This window comes from Pelophylax lessonae (assembly GCF_965119305.1).
Source record: "Pelophylax lessonae genome assembly, chromosome: 4".
NCBI lineage: Eukaryota > Metazoa > Chordata > Amphibia > Anura > Ranidae > Pelophylax > Pelophylax lessonae.
Window position 1 is genome coordinate 402,268,943 of NC_138771.1, and position 22,228 is coordinate 402,291,170.

A 22,228-nucleotide genomic window follows, 5' to 3' on the forward strand; every position below is an offset into this window, starting at 1 on the left:
CACTCTGCACAATGCTTTCCTGAACTGTGCACTCTGTACAATGCATTCCTGAACTGTGCACTCTGTGCAATGCATTCCTGAACCTGAATTCTGTACAATGCATTGCTGAACTTGCATACTGTACAATGCATTGCTGAACTTGCACTCTGTACAATGCATTCCTGAACTGTGCACTCTGTACAATGCATTCCTGAACTGTGCACTCTGTACAATGCATTCCTGAACCTGCACTCTGTACAACGCACTTCTGAACCTTGCACCCTGTATGAAACGCACTCCTGAACTTTGCACCCTGTATGAAACGCGCTCCTGAACCTTGCACCCTGTATGAAACGCACTCCTGAACCTGGAACCCTGTACAAAACGCACTCCTGAACCTTGCACCCTGTATGAAGCGCACTCCTGAACCTTGCACCCTGTATGAAACGCGCTCCTGAACCTTGCACCCTGTATGAAACGCGCTCCTGAACCTTGCACCCTGTACAAAACGCACTCCTGAACCTTGCACCCTGTATGAAACGCACTCCTGAACCTGGAACCCTGTACAAAACGCACTCCTGAACCTTGCACCCTGTATGAAACGCACTCCTGAACCTTGCACCCTGTATGAAACGCGCTCCTGAACCTTGCACCCTGTATGAAACGCGCTCCTGAACCTTGCACCCTGTACAAAACGCACTCCTGAACCTTGCACCCTGTACAAAACGCACTCCTGAACCTTGCCCCCTGTACAAAATGCACTCCTGAACCTTGCACCCTGTACGAAACACACTCCTGAACCTTGCACCCTGTACAAAACACACTCCTGAACCTTGCACCCTGTACAAAACGCACTCCTGAACCTTGCACTCTGTACAACGCATTTCTGAACCTTGCACCCTGTATGAAATGCACCACTGAACCTTGCACTATGTACGAAATGCACTCTTGATTCCTTCCACAATAAGCATACCGCACTCATGGGCAGGGCAAAGGGAGTGGAGTCGGGTGGAGCCAGGGGGGTGGCAAAATCAGGTTTAGCCTAGGGTGTCAAAAATCCTTGCACCAGCCCTGGACCCCGTTTTGTCACTGGGAGTGAGGTGGCAGATATACACTGGACTGCAGGAGAAAGCACGGGCTCAGCAGTGTCCCTCCTAAATGAGAAACAAGGAAAGTGTGTAGTAACACAGGACAGCACTTTTTCAGCAAGACTCTGTGTAAATAACTACTGCACAAAGTGTGTGGCTCATCTCTAAGCAGGAGTACCAACATAAGGTTTGACTTCCACATAAATGCGGTCCCCATCTGGGCATCGATTAGCACACACAAGGCAAAAGGTAACCCCACGTGCAGGACAAGTGGCCCTGCCCACATGTATACCTACTTGTCTTGTCTAGACATTAAAATGCTTCTGAAGAGCAGTTTTTTCAACAAATTATTCTTTATTAAAGAGTTCTTCAAGTTTTCTGGGTTTCATACAATATACAAACATAAGTTCAACAGTTACAGAGCTGAACAGTGTGGCCTACAATACAGGAAGAGTGGAAGAAGGCTGTCTTCAGTTCACTTGTTGTCAATTTATGCATACTAGGTATTCAACATACAATAAAGCATAGTAGTACAGAATATAATTACATAAAATCAAATGAAAATACAGTTTAATTGTAGAGAAGATGACTACATTTATTAAGGCATCAAGCAGTGTTTCTGTACATCTAGCTGTGTTTGGCCCTTATATTTTCACTAAGAATACCATCCTCTATCCATTCATCATCAGACTTATGAAAAACAAATGTTGAAAATGTTCTGGTGTTTTGTGGTGGTGTAGTGTGTACGATGGGCTGCTCTGTTGATGGGCTGCTCTGTTGACTGCCTTCCTTTTTTTCCAGCCATACTACTGCATTGTGGAATATGCTACACCTTTAGCATCCCTGTATGAAATGTCAGATGTAACCAGTGCTGGCTTCAGTAAAGAAGATCGCATTGAACAGGCTAAACTCTTTTGTCGCACTCTGAAGGACATCCTTGAAAGTTCACTGCAATGCCGAAATGCTTTTCGATTAGTCATTTATGATGGTAAAGTAATCAATCTGTTTGGGGTATATCAAAGTTGGGTTGAGGAGTGTGCTGAATGTGATGGCAAACTACAATATTTTTATCTCATCTGGTTTTGCTAATGTTGAATCCAGTGATGAAATATTAACTTTATTGTAATTACAGTAGATAAAAACATACAGCAACATTTCTATTTGCTTTCCTTGAATTACTCATTAAATAATTAACACAGTTCCAAAATAATACAAACCTACATACACATTATGAATAATAAAATATATAAATTAGTGTCTTTATATTATTTAAAAATAACCAGCGCATGTGGTTAATTTTAGTAAGATTATGAAAACAAGGGACTAATGTAATAAAATTATTATAGTGCAAAGGAAGCTGCTGGTTCTAAGACCAAAAGGACTAAGCAATAAAGAATATCAGAGAGACCAGTCAGCAATTAGGCTGAATGTCAAATATATAAATAAATCCGCGCTTAGGATATGGGTGTATCAAATACAACTGGCTGCGGCCCACCTCTAAAACTATAATCCAAGGATATATACAGTAGTTAAAATATAATAAGGAGGTAGATGGCGCTGCCTATAAAACCAATGTATATAATAAATATGAATCTAATAGCAGGATATATGGGAGGGGGACCCAAAGTCCCATAACAAAAAGTTCAGCAGGGTTAAAATTATCCAATATATACGTGACAGTCCAATAAATATCCTTAGGGTATATATAAATCCTAAAAACAGTTCTTAAAGTTCCGAAAATGCTATAATCAAGGTGACTTCAGTGCAGGTGCCTTTAAAGATCTATATGGGTGCTTAATGAAGTGGTCAAACGGTGCTCCCCGCACTCCCAGGACCGCACTTACCAGAGGTGACTACCCCTACAGGGGTAACAAGCCTGTGTGTAATAAGGTCCCAGCCCTCGGTTTCCCTGGGTGGTCTGGTCAGCTCTGGATGGTGTTTCTGTGTGTATAGGCTATAACCTGCCCGAATCTGGTCCCTTTAAGATCGTTATCTCATATGGTCCGTAGACGTTTCAAGGATATATATGAGGAAAGAAGGGGCTCACATAGTGAAGTATTGTAGGTAAAAATCCATATCCATATAAAGGGTCCAGATTCGGGCAGGTTATAGCCTATACACACAGGGACACCATCCAGAGCTGACCAGACCACCCAGGGAAACCGAGGGCTGGGACCTTATTACACACAGGCTTGTTACCCCTGTAGGGGTAGTCACCTCTTGTAAGTGCGGTTCTGGGAGTGCGGGGTGCATCGTTTGACCACTTCATTAAGCACCCATATGGATCTTTAAAAGCACCTGCACTGAAGTCACCTTGATTATAGCATTTTCGGCACTTTAAGAACTGTTTTTAGGATTTATATATACCCTAAGGATATTTATTGGACTGTCACGTATATATTGAATAATTTTTACCCTGCTGAACTTTTTGTTATGGGACTTTGGGTCCCCCGCATGACATATATTCTGGAATCTTTTTCCTGCTAATTTTATGCTGTGAATCTTAGATCCTGTAGGATATTTTTCTATCCATTAGTGGATTTGTTCTTTGGAACTAAGAACGAATGTCTAAATACCTGTGTTTAATATTTTATGCAATTTTATAGCATTTAGTATTTTTTCATTTAATATTTTTTTCCTGTCACTTTATTAATTTTATCACATATATATTAACTATTGAGCACGTTATCTCTTTCTGCACAGTTTAAGCACTTTTTCAGTGCTTTTATGTGTATGCGACTTTGGTGAATCGCATTATATGCAATAGCATTCTTTTGCAATCTTTTGCACACCTTATTGTATTTATTGCTCAGCATTCTAATTTGTGTAATACCTCTTATGTGGTTTCTTTACCACAACTGCACTATTTTACCACTTTATTTACAGGCACTGTTTAGCTTGAGCTATATCTATTACTCTTTTCACTACTATAGAAAGCTGAGCCTTAGGATTGGGGCTATTTTTCACTCTTTTTTGCACAGTCACTTTTAGCTAAGGGATTTTTACCCACTTTCAGGAAATTCTAATCTTTCTATTCTATCACTTAGCCACCTTCAGGGTCTCAACCCCCTGGTTCAGCACATGTTCACTTTATTTTATTGAAATTTTAAGATATATCCTGCTATTAGATTCATATTTATTATATACATTGGTTTTATAGGCAGCGCTATCTACCTCCTCTTCTTCCTTATTATAATTAGGCTGAATGGTTAATCTGAAAAAAAAAAAAAAATGCACTAATATTTGAGTGCTAAATGTGCATAAATGAATAAATAAATAGATAAATACAATAAAATAATAATATAATTGATACAAATATGTGCAAAAAGTGCTATCAGAATAAATAAATGGATATATTGTGAAAAATGTCCAAAGGCATCAATGTGAATAACAATCATAAATCCATAACACCAATGTGAGTCACACGAGTACACTTTATGTACCACTCTTCAGAGAAAATTTCATCCACGGACTGTGTCAAAAATTGTGCCTCAATCCACCGCCAGTAGAAATAACTACTCACCAGAGGTAAGTATGTGACTTGCACATCACTGAAAAGGAATCCTAAAACCACAAGCATAGATTCTCCACCGGGACCACCATAAATAAAGTCACATTAAGTAGATGTAACTTCTCATAAACCTCCTCGCTGGCTCACATTTAAAAGGGGCAAAGAGAGAGAAAACCCTCCATAGTGTAATATTTCCGATTTATTGAAATTAAATAGGTTAAAACCACTTACATTGATTAGGAAAACAATAAGCTTCTATAAAACATGCAGGGATACCGATTGCATTCCAGACGGCAGAAGTGACGTGTCACGTTACCCCATGAGCCTACGCGTCTCGTCAGGCGTTTGACGTCATCAGGGGTCATGTGGTCGGACACGTCCTTTCCACTCTATTTATACATGCCACCATAATGAAGGATATCCAATCCATATTAATCCTTACTGGAAATTAATAACAAAGGAGATTCGTGCCCCTACCCACTTTAGTCCTCCCCAACCATAAAAACGACACCCATATTAAGCACTTAAGAGGTAATTTGCAAAATCATACATGGTTATAACAATCTCCCATACAGTGTATATGTGTTCCCGGGAGGTTCTGCACATACACAATATGTACCACAGACTGTGTCCGAGCATGATGTCCCCGCCCTCCCATAATAAATAATTTAATAATGATTGGCATTTATATTAATGGTTATAATTATTACTTAGTAATTTTACTATAGTATAGAAGTGATAAACTCCCCTCCCATACTCGCATAGAGGGGGAATATCACCCTTCAATGGACCTACAAAAAATAAATAATAAAATATAAAAAGTATCATAATGAAAGATAAAAGATCCAAAGGGATCTAAATACGCCCTCTAGTGGCCTTTAGTATCTTTATCCACTAGAGGGAATGCCGCCCTCTAATGGCCATGAGAAAATATTAAATTAAATAATGGAGAAGTCCAAAGGGATATCCTGATGCACCCTCTAGTGGCCTTTAATATCTTAATGGCCAAAACCAAAAAATATAAAAAATAAAATAAAAACATATATATATATATATATATATATATATATATATATATATATGTATAATATGTCCTCTAGTATCAAATAAAGCGATTGTCCCAACTATAAATTTCCAATAAAAAAACTCAGATTGGAACACCTTTTGACATTCAATAATTAGAAATAAACAATTTAAATCAATATCCACATTCATTCCAGATGGACATAAGGTACATAGTTCAAAAATCCATTTTGTTTCATTTCTTGAGATTTTTTGTTTCATATTTCGAGTTTTGTCGATCACATAAAAAACTGCTAAACTAGGGTTCCTGTTGTGATGGGTTCTGAAATTATTAGAAAGGCTATGTTTTGGAAACCCCTTCTTGATATTATTTAAATGATTCTAATAGCTAAATTCTGTGTGGTGCGCCCCATGTATTGCAACCCACATGGGCACATGACCACGTAGGTTGCATGCATGGAGTCGCACAAAATATACTGATAGAAAGATTCAAGGAAAAGGGCTATAAAGGAAAAACCCTATTATCTATCCAAACAGATGTTTTGAATATGGATAGAAATGAATTACTTTAAAGATAAAGTCAGGATGGAACAAAGAAGAATTAAGTAATTTAGCTTTCCTGACGAGTTTTAATAGAGATCATAAAGCTTTTGAGCATATTATAAGAAAGCATTGGCCTTTACTCTTGAGAGATAAAACATTATCGACCCTGCTTCTAACTAGACCAAAGTTTATATATCGAAAGGCTCCGAATCTGCAAAACAAATTAGCACTTAATATATATATAATCCCGCCAAAAAGATTTCCACCTTTTTGGATAGAAAAGGGTTTTTTCATTGTAACAGGTGATCAGTGACGGGGAAAGAGTATAAAATCAATAAATGTATTTTGTGCGACTCTACGCATGTAACCTATGTGGTAATGTGCCCATGTGGGTTGCAATACGTGGGGCGCACCACACGGCAATTAACTATTAGAATCAACGTATTTAAATATCAAGAAGGGGTTTCCAAAACATAGCCTTTCTAATCATTTCAGAACCCATCACTACAGGGACCCTAGTTTAGCAGTTTTTAATGGGATCGATAAAATTGAACCCTATTGGTGTACTTTTGGGTACCCTAATTACTCTTTAATAAGTGTATGCGCACCACCATTCTCTTTTGGTAAGGTGCGCATACACCTTTAAGACTGATGCTGTCATCACTGAGCGCCGGACTGGATGGCTATTTAGATCGCGGCTCTCACTCACATGTGTTCGTTCAACCGTCATGGTTGGAGCGTCCTGATCTCTGAGTTCAGCATGTCAAATCTACACGTTCCTGTATCTCGCTACCTGAACCTCTGTTTTCGGATCCTGTGTCTCGCCACCCGATCAACCCTGGCATGCTGTTTTCACCTTCACCCTTCTCACGACTACACTGCTTTGTGCCTTGATGCTAACCTGTCTTGAAGCTCTCATGCTTGCAAGCATACCTCGCTGTCGGAACCACGCTGCGCTGATCCCTGTATCCCGCTACCGGATCATCCGCTCTTGCCGAACCTCTCCTCTGCTACATTGCTATTAGTGATAAGTACCCCACAGGGGAAACCTCTATAACCTTTATACTAAAGCTTACACTATCTAGCTCTGCATACTAAGGACTATTACTACATCTGCATTATCTAAGATTGCTAGCTCTTGAGCCTACTACCACCTGTTCTTGCACTGGGTTGATCTCTCTTGTATGTCCACCTGCTACTCTGTCATCTACTACCATACATGATTGCTAAACCTATCTGCATCCCATCTGCTACTATCTTACTTTCAAGAACATTTCCTTTCAAGTGTCTGTCATCTACCATCTCTACCCAACCTGTCTCTTCAGCTAGGCTATCATCACTGTGTTACTATATACATAAGTCACTCTAGGAAACATCTTATTGAGTGTGTGTATTTACTTGCTGAATTGAGATCATCCACACATGATGAGTCATTGAGAGTTGGGATTGGTGTCTCAGCGTTTCTCTACATGACTACTGAAGTGGAATATTTCTGCAGCTGAAAATCCACATCATACGTAAAACGCAGGAGCGTTACAATTGGAGGGGTGGAAATATGAAACAAAAAAATCTCAAGGAATGAAACAGAATGGAAGTCGAAGTCGTAGTGCACAGTGTGCACCACGACCTTGGCGCGACTTGCACAGACTTCATATAATTGAAGTCAATGCAAGTCGCCTCCAGGTCGCCCCAAAGTAGTACAGGACCCTTTTTCTAAGTCGGAGCGACTTGTGTCGCTCCTATTAGAATGGGTCCTGTGCTAATCAATGGCAGGCGACCGACCGCGACTTGTCAGGCGACCAAGTCGCCTGACAAGTAGAGATGTCGCGAACATAAAATTTTATGTTCGCGACCGGCGAACGTGAACTTCCGCAAATGTTCGTGAACGGGCGAACCGCCATAGACTTCAATAGGCAGGCGAATTTTAAAACACAGAAGGACTCTTTCTGGCCACAATAGTGATGGAAAAGTTGTTTCAAGGGGACTAACACCTGGAGTGTGGCATGCCAGAGGGGGATCCATGGCAAAACTCCCATGGAAAATTACGTAGTTGACGCAGAGTCGGGTTTTAATCCATAAAGGGCATAAATCACCTAACATTCCTAAATTGTTTGGAATAACGTGCTTTAAATCATCCAGTGTGTGTATACGATCAGGTATGATGTTGTATCGATCAGGTAGTGTAAGGGTTACGCCCGCTTCACAGTGACAGACCAAACTCTGACAGACCAAACTCCCCGTTTAACGCACTGCAAACTGTGGGCCTGACACTCACTAGCAGGCAACTGCAATTATATTACAGAGGAAACATTAAATTACTTTTTTATCTGCAAGGTGCTGTGCCACCCTATATGAGTGGTGGGCAGTGGGCACAGTACCGTCTGTGGACCTGACATTCACTGGCAGGCAACTGCAATTATATTTCAGAGGAAAAATTAAATTATTTTTTTATCTGCAAGGTGCTGTGCCATCCTATATGAGTGGTGGGCAGTGGGCACAGTACAGTCTTTGGGCCTGACACTCACTGGCAGGCAACTGCAATTATATTGCAGAGGAAAAATTAAAAGTATAAATATCACTACTTGTACTAAATTAATAGATGATGTTGTAATCCACTGCACTTTAGGAAATACAGGTAACACAAACCTGACAGAATAACACAAATAACACAAATTGCAGCTACTTAAATGTGTAAATATAATAAAAAATTAAATTCATCCAGAAAAAACTGGCTTTTTCATTCGAATTTCACTAGCGCAGTGATAGTGATAACCTCTTACCAAATAAATAGGATGATAACATATACCAAAATATATGAATCCGATGTGATAAATATAAGCATAAAATCATAAATACATAAAAGCATGAAATCACTTCAATAGGAGTCCATAAAGTCCATAGGTATAAAGTGCATAGAGCAATGAAAGTGCAAACATGAAGGATCACAGGTGCAACTTATGGGGACCACCCTTGCTTGCCACCACGCTGGGAGAAGTATCTGAAATCCAGACTCACCAGATGCCTATGCCTAACCACTCTCATGAACTAGCCAACAACAGCATATAGTAAAATCAGATTTCCTCCAGATCTCTGATTTGTGCTGCAAAGACTCCTCTGGAAGATTTCCTGGTAAATTTATAATGAGTCTGAATTTCAGATACTTCTCCCGCCACTGTGTGGTGGTGGCAAGCAAGGGTGGTCCCCATAAGTCGCACCTGTGATCCTTCATGTTTGCACTTTCATTGCTCTATGCACTTTATACCTATAGACTTTATGGACTCCTATTGATGTTATTTCATGCTTTTATGCTTATATTTATCACATCTGATTCATATATTTTGGTATATGTTATCATCCTATTTATTTGGTATCACCATCCCTGCGCTACTGAAATTCGAATGAAAAAGCCAGTTCCTGTTTTTTCTGGATGAATTTTATTTTTTATTATAGGAAAAATTAAATTCATTTTTTATCTGCAAGGTGCTGTGCCACCCTATATAAGTGGTGGGCAGTGGGCACAGTACCGTCTGTGGACCTGACATTCACTGGCAGGCAACTGCAATTATATTTCAGAGGAAAAATTAAATTAATGTTTTATCTGCAAGGTTCTGTGCCACCCTTTATAAGTGGTGGGCAGTGGGCACAGTACAGTCTGTGGACCTGACACTCATTGGCAGGCAACTGCAATTATATTACAGAGGAAAAATTAAATGAATTTTTTATCTGCAAGGTGCTGTGCCACCCTATATGAGTGGTGGGCACTGGCAGTGGGCACAGTTCAGTCAGTGGGCCTGACACACACTGGCAGGCAACTGCAATTATATTAAAGGGTAAAAATTAAATGACTTTTTTATCTGCAAGGTACTGTGCCACCCGATATGAGTGGTTTGCGCACAGTACAGTCTGTATATATATAGAAAAAAATAAATAAAAGCAGACTGATATACCAGCCCTAAAAAGGGCTTTTTTGGGGTGCTGTCAGGATGCTGTCCTTACAGCAGGAGTGGACACCGAACACTGACCTAGCTAATGATTTCCCTATTAATTCAGCAGCAGCACTCTCCCTGCTCTAACTAACTCTGCAGCTTCAGAATGAATCCAATATGGATGCTGTCCTTGCTTTTTTATAGGAGGTGAGAGGGTCTGGGAGGGAGGGTATGCTGATTAGCTGGAATGTGTCTGCTGACTGTGAGGTACAGGGTCAAAGTTTGCTCAATGATGATGTATAGGGGGCGGACCGAACATCGCATATGTTCGCCCGCCGAGGAGAACGCGAACAAGCGATGTTCGCCGGGAACTGTTCGCCGACGAATAGTTCGGGACATCTCTACTGACAAGTCGCGCTAGTGTGAATGGACCCAAGTCACGATAAAAAGTCGCTCCTTCATGGGGCGACTTTCTGGTCGCGGTAGTGTGAACCGGCTCAAAGAGTTCATTGTCCTATAATGCTTCCCAGATGGTAGGAAAGTAAAAAGACAATGACAGGGACGTGAAGGATCCTGCACTGTACTTAGTGTTACTAAACCCACAACAGTAAAATCTGCCTGTAAGATGCATAACATGTTTGTTATACTCACTGTGTAACTTAACCACTTACAGACCTCCCGCCGCAGTTTTACATTTACTTAGACGTCAAATACCGGTATTTTGACCGCTTCTTTGTAGTTTTCCCCTCAGGCAGGAAGTCGAGTGAGGGCAAGATGGCCTTGGGGGACCTAGCAATGGATTTAAAGAGCCCATTTTTTTTTTTCAAGATGTAAAATATGACTTTTTTTGCAAGATGAAAAAAAATGATTTTTTTAATTTTTTTTTGTGTAGATGAAAGATCTGAGGGTTTTTTAACCCCAGATCTCACGTTAAAGAGGTCCTGTCATGCTTATTTCTATTACAAGGCATGTTTACATTCCTTGTAATAGAAATAAAAGTGATCAAAAAAAAAAAAATCTGTAAAAAAAAAAGATAAAAAAATAGGAAAAAAATAAAAATGAAAGCGTTCCCGTCCCTGTTAGCTCGCACGCAGAAGCGAAGGCATACGCAAGTCGCGACCACATATGTAAACGGTGCTCAAACATTTTAAAATGTTGCTTATGGGGATTGTTGCCAATGTTTGTTGCCAATTACATGAGCTTGCGCAATTTTGAAGCATGACATGTTGGGTATCTATTTACTCTGCTTAACATTATCTTTCACATTGTAGAAAACAATTGGGCTAACTTTACTGTTTACTCATTTTTTAATTAAAAAAGTGAATTTTTTCCTAATAAATTGTGTTTGTAAGACCGCTGCGCAAATACAGTGTGATAAAAAAATAGTGCAACGTTCTCCATTTTAGTCTGTAGGGTCTCTGCTAAAAAAAATATACAATTTTTGGGAGTTCTAAGTAATTTTCTAGCAAAAAAATGATTTTAATTTGTAAACAACAAGTGTCAGCAAAAGACCCGGTCCAAGTTAAAATCATTTTTTTTGCTAGAAAATTACTTAGAACTCCCAAGTGGTTAAATAATTAATCCTCTGCATTGTTTAAAAAGGCTGTGTGATCCTGTATGAACAGATCCTCCCCTCCTGCATGTTCACTCTTGACAAGTCCAGATAAGCCACAGTAAGTGTAGTTCAGCTGCACATGCTCAGTTTGGTCTCTATTGCTGGATAGAACACGTCCCGGTTTTAGCCGAGCTATTCAGGTCAAATGGTATTAACCTCACACATTTGGGCATGTATACAGATCCTAAATGATGGCCCAGTCCCCCCTCCTCCTCCGTGCCCAGTAACTAAAAAGAACACAGTGGGGGGATGTCACATCTTGATTGATGGATGATCCACCTCCCATAAAAGCATGAGGACACAAGGTGTAGAGGAATTCAAAGGGCAGTGATTCCATAAAGAAGATAACACCACAGTACATGTTTTTGTAGTGTTGTTTTTTTGGTTCTCAACAGCATTAGTAACAGCTTGCAGACTGCATATTGAGGCCATAGATATTTCTAAACTTTTAAAAATAGATTTTTTTTCGCAACTTCTAAATTCATAAATAATACAGATTGTGCCAATAAATGTGTTGTTTTCTTTTTTTCATATTTATGATCCTTCTTTCTCTCTTTCTGTACCTTATTATCCTCATCCCACCTGGCAACTAACACCCCACCCCCTGTCATCCTCATCCTCATATTCATCACACCTGGCACCCCACTGCAACCTTGCTAACACCCCACCCCCTGTCATCCTTCATCCCACCTGGCAACCTACTGATACCTCGCTAACACCCCACCCCCCGCCATCCCCCTCCTCATCTTCAGAACACCTGGCAACCCACTATTACCTTGATAACAGCCCACCCTCTTTCATTCTTATCCTCATCACACCTGGCACCCCGCTGCAACCTTGTTAAAACCCCAATCACTCTCATCCTCATGTTCATAAGACCTGGCACCCCACTGCAAACCTGCTAACACCCTACCCCCTGTCATCCTCACCCTCATCACACCTGGCAACCTACTAATACCTTCCTAATATACTACCCCCTGTCATCCTCAGCCCCCCTATAACCCACTGCCAGCTTCCAAACACCTGCATTGAGAAAGCAGCTTATCTCAATGTTGAGAGGACAAGGGTCTCTTCCCCACAAATGTGTGGTGGTGGAAAACATAGTCTGTGGACAGGTAATGTGGTCTGTGGACGGGGGTGTATTGAAATGTGGAACACTATGTTAACAATAAAGATGCCACCCCAGGTCAATGATTATGTGTTACTAAACCCACAACAGTAAAATTAGTCTGTATATGCAGTAAAGCATGCTTGTTATAACCCTTAGTGTGGATCCTAAGGGGTTAATCCTCTGCATTGTGTAAAAAGGCTGTTTGATCCTGTCTTCTCTGATCATATCCTTTTTCCACAGACTCCACAAAATAACCCAATATTTACAGAGTCTATAGAGTCAGGCTGCTTTGTTTGGTGTGTTTTGCTAGTGAGTTTTTTTTCTTGTGAGAGTACATGTGATCAGCGCAGGGCCAATCAGCACTGTTCAGACATGTTCAGACAGAGAATCAAGGGTCATGAAGCCTGAAAGGATAATTGTGGTAGAAATTAAAATTCCTCCTACAAGCTATCAGCAGTCACTGATACAAGTCATAAGATTGCTCTAATTGCTATATACAGCTGATGATGAAAAAAGGTATTTATCAGTTTAGATTTACTAAAATGATTGCATTTTCATGTTCTGTGCACTGTAGGAGACCAGATATAGTGAATGCAGGATCTGGGTTAAGTAACACTTTAATGTTCTATTGACACAACAAGTAGGATAAGGACTCTGCTGTACTAATACAGTACCAAAATGTGATGGGATAAGTAAGAATACTCTCAATTGCACAGGGTAAAAAGACACTAATAATCTCTTTGCTATCTGTATCATCATCACAGACTGTGGAAAATGTCACATTTCATTTGGAAATCAAGGCCCCAGAGTCTGGATAAAGAGTGCAAAGACAGAATCCGAGTTGCACGAGGTCCAGTTTGAGGTTTTCACGGTCAGTGATGATTTGGGGAGCTATGTCATCTGCTGGTGTTGGTCAACTGTTTTAAGTCCAAAGTCAGTGCAGCCCTCTACCAGAAAATTCTAAAGCACTTCATGCTTCCCTCTGCTGACCAGCTTTATGGAGATGCTGATTTCATTTTCTAGCAGGACTTGGCACCTGCCCATACTGCCAAAAGTACACACATATTTTATATATATATATATATATATATATATATATATATACACACACACAGTATCTCCCAAAAATGAATACACCCCTCAAATTTTGTAAATATTTTTTTATAATTTTTTATGTGACAACACTGAAGAAATTACTCTTTGCTACAATGTAAAGTAGCGAGTGTACAGCTTGTATAACAGTGTAAATTTGCTGTCCCCTCAAAATAAGTCAACACACAGCCATTAATGTCTAAACCGCTGGCAACAAATTGGGCCAGGAGTATCAATGTTTTGTGTGGCCACCCTTATTTTCCAGCACTGCCTTAAACCTCTTGGGCATGGAGCTCACCAGAGCTTTACAGGTTGCCACTTGAGTCCTCTTCCCCTCCATGACGACATCATGGAGCTGGTAGATGTTAGAGACCTTGAGCTCCACCATCTTCCATTTGAGGATGCCCCACAGATGCTCAATAGGGTTTAGGTCTGGAGACATGCTTGGCCAGTTCATCACCTTTACCCTCAGCTTCTTTAGCAAGGCAGTGGTTGTCTTGGAGGTGTATTTGGGGTCGTTATTATGTTGTAATACTGCCCTACGGCCCAGTCCCCGAAGGGAGGGGATCATGCTCTGCTTCAGTATGTCACAATACATGTTGGCAATCATGGTTCCTTCAATGAACTAAAGGCTCCCCAGTGACGGCAGCACTCACGCAGCCCCAGACCATGACACTCCCACCACTATGCTTGATTGTAGGCAAGACACACTTGTCTTTGTACCCCTCACCTGGTTGCCGCCACACACGCTTGTTACCATCTGAACCAAATAAGTTTATCTTTGTCTCATCAGACAACAGGACATGGTTCCAGTATTCCATGTCCTTAGTTTGCTCATCTTCAGCAAACTGTTTGCGGGCTCTCTTGTGCATAATCTTTAGAAGAAGCTTCCATCTGGGACGACAGCCATGCAGACCAATATGATGCAGTGTGCGGTGTACGGTCTGAGCACTGACAGGCTGACCCCCCACCCCTTCAACGTCTGCAGCAATGCTGGCAGCACTCATACATCTATTTCCCTCACACAGCCTCTGTATATGACACTGAGCACGTGCACTCAACTTCTTTGGTCGATCATGGTGAGGACGGTTCTGAGTGGAACCTGTCCTGTTAAACCGCTGTATGGTATTGGCCACCCTGCTACAGCTCAGTTTCAGGGTTTTGGCAATCTTATTAAAGCCTAGGCCATATTTATGTGGAGCAACAATTATTTTTTTCAGATCCTCAGAGAGTTCTTTGCCATGAGGTGCCGTGTTGAACAGTGACCAGTATGAGAGAGTGAGAGTGATAACACCAAATTTAACACATCTGCTCCCCATTCACACCTGAAACTTTGTAACACTAACGAGTCACACGACACCTGGTAGGGAAAATGCCTAATTGGGCCCAATTTATAAATTTTCACGTAGGGGTGTACTCTTTTGTTGTCAGCGGTTTAGACATTAATGTATGGAGTTATTTTGAAGGGACAGAAAATTCACACTGTTATACAAGCTGTACAATCACTACTTTGTAGCAAAGTGTCATTTCTTTAGTGTTGTCACATGAAAAGAAATAATAAAATATTTACAAAAATGTAAGGGGTGTACTCACTTTTGTGAGATACTGTATACACACTATATTACCAAAACGATTGGGAGGTCTGCCTTTACACACACATGAACTTTAATGACAACCCAGTCTTAGTCTGTAGGGTTCAAAATGTAATTGGCCCACCCTCTGCAGCTATACCAGCTTTTAGGCCCCATGCCACGGGGCATCAGAAAAAATGAGCTGCAAAGCTATTTCTGACACCAGGAAAAAGCTGCGTCAAAAAATGTGCCTCTAGCAACGTTTTGGATTTGCGTCAATGCGCGTTGGTGCTTACCAGTGTTTTTTTTAATAAACACAACCTTCTTCGAAATTACACTCCCAAATTTCCCACAATGCCATAAAATATGTAAAATATGTGACTGTGCCATTTTGTTTGGAGAGAGGAGAGAGCACTACTGATTTTTTGGAGATTGTTGATTTGAGGAATATGGATCCTGTGATTCAAAAAATTGATTAAGCAATCCTGTTGATTGTTCTGCGGAGTATGCGGCGAAGGAGATAGTTGGAGGAGAAGCAGATAGGTTCTGGATGCATCCGATTGTATCCCAGCGTCTTTTGTTGGGGTACTTTCACAACATGTATGCCCAACTTCACATGCATCCGGAAACATTTCACAACTTTACCCGAATGTCTGTACCTGTCTTTGATGACCTGCTGGAGAGGCTCAGGCCAAGGCTGGAAAGGATGGACACCTTGATGAGAAGCAGTGTGTCACCAGAGGAACGACTGCTTGTGACAGTACCGGTAAGTGACATTTTTTTTTGAAGGGTTAGGGGTTGGGGTTAGTGCCTGTTCACACATATGCAATGTCACACATTGCATGACATTGCATGCAATTTGTACCGCACTGCTATGCAAATCTCATGTGATGTCTGTGCATTGCGATTTCACCCAAACAGATTGTATTGCTGAATTTGCATCGCATTCGTACAAAATGTATTGTATTGACACTTCCGATTATGTTCTTTTAGGTTCCTTGCTACAGGACTAAGTTTTGTATCCTTGCATCACCACTTCCTTGGCGTCTCGATGGTGGGGAAGATAACCAGAGAAACCTGTGTGGTAATATGGGAGGAGTTGAATCAAGTGGTAGTGTCGGAGCCAACAGAAGACCTCTGGGAAGCAGTGGTGGATGAGTTTTGGGAGAAAACTCAGTTTCCCAGTTGTATTGGTGCCCTTAATGGCAAACACATCAGGGTGAAGAAGCCTCCGAACTCTGGATCGGCATATTTCAATTATAAAAAATACTTTTAGGTGGTCCTCTTGGCATTGCCTGATGCTAATCTTCGGTTCAATGTTGTGGATGTTGGAGCATACGGCAGCCAGGGTGATGCCCGCATATTTCGGGAGTCGGCCTTCGGACGTCGGCTACATGAAGGAAAGCTCTACATTCCAGCAAGCAGGCCTCTACCCTGTACCGAGGAACCCAGCTTACCATTGGTCATGGTAGCAGACAAGGCCTTTGGACTGGCCCGAGAATCTCATGAGGCCATACAGTGGCTATGGTCTCAGTGATGCCCAAAAGATTTTTAATTATCGGCTCAGCTGTGCACGCCGCATTGTGGAATGTGCTTTTGGAGTGTGCAAGGCAAAATGGAGAGCTTTACTCGCCTGTATGCTGCTCGATGTGGATAATGCCATTAAGGTGGTCCTGGCATGCTATGTTCTCCACAACTTCCTGCGGGAGAAGGAGAGGAGCACCGTTGAACCGGAACCCCAAAACCCAAATCAGCGAGTGCACTTTTTGGACTTGCGGTCAACATCACGAGTGATAACAATTCATAATCAATTTGCCGATTTCTTCTTATTGCCTGATGGAGAAGTTTCGTGGCAAAATGATTATGTATAAAAAAAACTTGGATCTTTCCAAGCTCTGCCTTTTTTATTTTTTCTTGAAATAAAGCATTTAAAAATTTGTCAGTTCTTTGTCTCACGTTCCTCTATCGTTCGGGTGTACTTTTTTCTTCTGCATGAGGCAAGCGTATGCTACCCCTTGTTTGGCTGTACATACATTTGCCCCAGGCAGAGGAAAAAGGAGTCCTTTTCTTCCGCATGAGGAAGGGTATGCTACCCTTTGTTGGGCTGTAAATATGTTTGATCCAGGCAGAGAAAAAACAGTCCTTTTCTTCCGCATAAGGCAAGCGTATGCCTACCCTATGCTAATTAGAATATACACATATTAGAATATTTCATAGTGCTGACGTGCACCATACCCCAAAAAACAAAACAAAAAAACAGACATACAAAATATCATTTAAAGCTTTTATTTAAGTAATCAAAAAAAAAAAGGTTAAATCACAGCTGCTGATAGTAGACAGCAGATTGGTCAGCATGGCTCGGAGGTGGTGATTGGGGACAGGGGAAAGTGGATTTGGGGTCTGAACGGGTAGCTTGGGGCAGGCGTTCGTTGCCAAAATCTTGGTGGTAGTGGGGTCCTTGGAAAGCAGGAGGTGTGGGATCCGTATAAAAATTGGACTGTCCAGGAGGAGGATGAAAATCCATGGAGGAGTGGGGGGGGGGGGGATAAAAGGAAATGTTAGAATGGATAGGTGGTGGCTGGCATCTAGGGGGCTGATATGAGGGGGGTGGTAGCGCTGCCGAGGTCCCGGGGGACATTGTGAGATCCTGAAAAGCACTGTATGGATCGCTTGGTGGTGGCCCACCACTTAATTTAGCATTACGGTATTTCATCGCAATACCGTACATGCGATCCATACAATGCTTCTCCTGGTCTCCCCCAATGTCCTCCAGGATATGGTATAAAGTGCGCAGGAAGTAGGCGCGTGGGTTGCAAGGATCCAAGAAGGGGTCCACACTGCGCCTCTCCTGCCGCACTTCCAGCAGCAACGCTATCACCCTGTCCTGTTTCAATACTGAAACTGCCACCCCTCTGGCGCTGATTGCGGTCTCGACCGCGCACCATGCCACGGCCACACACCTGGCAACGAACTTCAGTTTCCCCATGACTTTGGTTGCTGGAAGCCACATCCTGGGCCCTGGATTCCTATGAAAAAAAATGAAAATGTTCAGATTGGCACATACACTGTCAGACAGAAAGAGACATAATGGACAGACAATTACCTGTAATGGGGAATCACTTTCAACACTTGGTAGATTGAGGGATAGAAGGTCAGTACTGTCTGTGGCACTGTCATCCAATGGATCATCCACTGCCTCCTCTATCTGACCGCTTTCGTCCACGATGTTGGATGTTGTCCTAAAGAGAATTACGGGTAAAGATTTTGAACTTTTTTGTATTTTTGTACATTAGAGCAATGCACAAAGGGGAATAATATGCGACCGAAAAAAAAAAAGTACTCTCTATTGTTCTCAATCATGGCTTGGCAGAGGAAAGCCAGATGATTGTGGAACAGGTGCTCCACTCCTCTGCGCCTTCTCCAGCTCGGTCAAATCCCTCCTGATGCGGTCACAGAGGGACTTCCATCTCCGCTGTAAGATTTTACCTACAGAAAATTGGAAAAGAAGGGTTAATATGCATTCTAATTAACACTACACAGCAAACCTATCTTGCAATTGCTCAAATGGGCCCAGTCTGGTGTCAGTGATGATGATATGAACAAAAGGTGGTAATATCTGCGCTTGGAATACATCACATATGTAAATAAGGCAGCCGGCTAAATAAGTGGATTACAAACCTATACAATATATATAAAAAAGATAAAAGCAGTGCCAAAGGCTAGTGAACCATATAAAGGATAAAAATCCAATAAGTAGTAATGTGCAGTCCAAAAAGTTAATAAAGTCCAATTCAGAGGAAACCAGGAGGAGAGAACCAAAACAGGATTCCCAAGCACCAGTGGTTGAATACAAGGTAGATGAACACCCAATCGTGATATTCACACAAAATGCTTGCCAGAAGCATTTGACCCCCATAATAGAGCGGTCAAATCAGGCACAAAGTAACAGACAGGATCTAAGGTCATCACCGGAGCAATCTCAAAGATAATCCAATGGGCATAAAGCTGAGTCAATCCAAAAGAAGACCTCTGTATTTCATCTCCAAGGAACCTCAAAAAATAGACATGCCTGTGACGATGTCACGTTTTATGACGATACGTGTAAGGCGCTACCATTGATTGGACGCTCAGCATGCTCACTTGCCGCGGACTTTTAACCACTTAAGCCCCAGCCCTATTTCGGACACTTTTTGTTTACAAGTTAAAACCAGTATTTTTTCCTAGAAAACTACTTAGAACCCCCAAACATTATGTATATTTTTTTAGCAAAGACTCTGGAGAATAAAATGTCGGTCATTGCAAAACTTTTTGTCAAGCGGTATTTGCGCAGCGGTCTTTAAAACGCCATTTTTTTGGGAAAAAATTGAAAAATCACATTTCACTTAAAAAATACTAAACAGTAAAGTTAGCCCATTTTTTTTGTATATTGTGAAAGATGATGTCACGCCGAGTAAATAGATACCCAACATGTTACGGTTTAAAATTGCGCCCCCCCGTGGGATGGCGACAAACTACGGTCAATAGAGATCTCAATCTGCGACGCTTTAAATTTATTTAACGGTTACCAGTTTAGAGGTGGAGTGTAGCTCTTTTTTTTTAATTACTGCGCACGCTCTGGCGATCGCGGCGATACCTCACATGTGGAGTTTGAACAGCGATTTCATTCGCGGCTCTACTTGCGTATACGTTTTTTTTTGTGCGCGAGCTAACGGTGACGGGGGCGGCGAAATTTATTTTTTTTTTTTCCTATTTATTTTTTATTTTTTTTAAACTTTATTACATGTTTTTTTAAAAAAAAAAAATCTGATCACTTTTTTTGCTGTCACAAGCAATGTAAACATCCCTTGTGACAGCAATATGTGTGACAGGTACTCTTTATGGAGGGATCGAGGGTCTAAAAGACCCTAGACCCCTCCACTACACTTCCCTGTATGCAAAACGCAGAAAACGGCATTTTTGCATACAGCCGTTTTTTAAATTTGCCGCCTTTTGCAGCACAGTAACCCGGAAGTGACGTCATGGACGCCGCCTCCGGGTTACGTCATCGGAGCCCCGATCGATGCCGTTTCCGGCATTCATCGGGACTCCATCCAGCCGGCGGACGTGCCGGCTGGGTGCTCGGGGCTCCCGGTGGGACGGGAGCCCCGGGCAAAGCCATGGAAGGCGGCGGGAGGGGGGGGACGTCCCCTCCCGCCCCCGGGTAACGATCGAGCGGCTCCCGAGCCGCATCGGTCATTACCGACGGAAAGCCGACCGTCGGCTTCAAACCAGGGTACCGGGATGATGCCTCTAACTAGAGGCATCATCCCGGTATAAACCCGCAAAGTGTACCGACGTATCAGTACGTTGATATGCGGTAAGTGGTTAAATTGCTACATGTCTTGAATCTTTTTACCAAATGTAACTGCAATATTTTGCTTTTCAATAAAGTGTTATTTGTACAGTGTCTGCACTATCGCATGTCCATTTTTTGAGGTTGGAAGAGAAGTCCGCAGCAAAGGCGGATGCAGGCGCCTCCAGCACCGGCCAGGCCCAGGTAGGAGAGGGCAGGGGACCCTCTAACTTTACTATTTGGCTTTCTATGGTGGTTGTTTTCTTTGCCTCTATTTGAGCCTGTCACTGTTTAGGTTGGTTTCTAAATGCTCCAGCCTTAGTGTTATGTGTTTCTGCGGTGGGTGCACCTTTAGGGTTAAGTTGTTCACCTGGGTGTTAATTAAGTAACAGGTGTCTGTGTATTTAGGTACATAATAGGATTTTTTTGTTTGGTTTTCAGGGGAAAGCCACGGTTAAGTTCAAGTCCCCTTCAGGGAAAAGGAAGTGTCCTTCCTGCAAGTCTCCTTTAAAGGATACATGGCCTAAGCCATTATGCAAGACCTGTATTGCAGACTTAGTAAAAGAAGAATCTGCACAGCAGTGCAAGGATTTATTTTCTTCTGTGAAAGAGCGGACATATACACTGAGTTCAGTCAAATCCTTGTTAATTAAAGCCCCACCTGCACAGACAGACTCCTAGACGAATGCTTTGTCAAGCTCCTATGCATCCACCTCAAAGTCTGAGGGTGTAGTGACTCAGAAGGTGAAGGAGCGAGCACACTTCCCTCCCTCAAAGATTCAGAGGAAGAGAAAGACTTGGAAATGCCTTCCAAGTATAAATTGTCCTTCGAAGAAGTGCAAGATCTACTCAAGGCAATATATACTACCCTGGGTATCCAGGAGGAAAAATTGCAACTGTCAGTTCATGACAAAATGTATGAGGGACTGGAGACTAAGCATAGAGTCTTTCCTGTACACAAGACCCTTACAGAGAAGATGAAAAAGGAATGGAAAGATCCTGAAAAGGCTCCCTTTTTGCTAATAGTCTTAGAAGAAGGTTTCCTTTTGAAGATAAGTCTCAGGTCTCTAACAAAAAACCCAAAGTGGATGCAGCTTTTTCCCAAGTATCTCGCCGCACAGACCTAGCCTTTGAAGACATGGGGGTACTAAAAGATCCCATGGACAAAAGAGCGGATTTACTCCTTAAAAAGGCTTGGGGTTATGCCTCACCCAGCCTGAAACCAGCTATGGCATCCACGGTAGTAGCTAGAAACCTGGAATGCTGGTTGGAACAGTTAAAAACACAAATTGAAGCTGGAACTGACAGAAAGTACTTATTAGAATCCTTTCCTCTGTTGCTCAAAGCAGTAAAGTACATGGCTTATGCCTCGCCAGAGACAATTAAAATGTCTGCAAGGTCTTTAGCATTGGTCAATTCTGCCAGGCGGGCAATTTG

At 41.8% G+C, this 22,228-nt stretch overlaps 1 protein-coding gene across 1 annotated transcript in view; it reads left to right on the plus strand.

The window, feature by feature from the left end:
- STING1 (stimulator of interferon response cGAMP interactor 1) overlaps window positions 1-22,228 on the plus strand; it is a gene marked incomplete at its 5' end in the record, with an annotated part of 206,211 nt that overhangs the window by 148,638 nt on the left and 35,345 nt on the right. Inside the window, one exon of the mRNA XM_082255918.1 lies at window positions 1,869-2,055. Coding sequence (XP_082112044.1) covers window positions 1,869-2,055 — 187 coding nt within the window. The remainder of the gene's footprint in view (window positions 1-1,868; window positions 2,056-22,228) is intronic.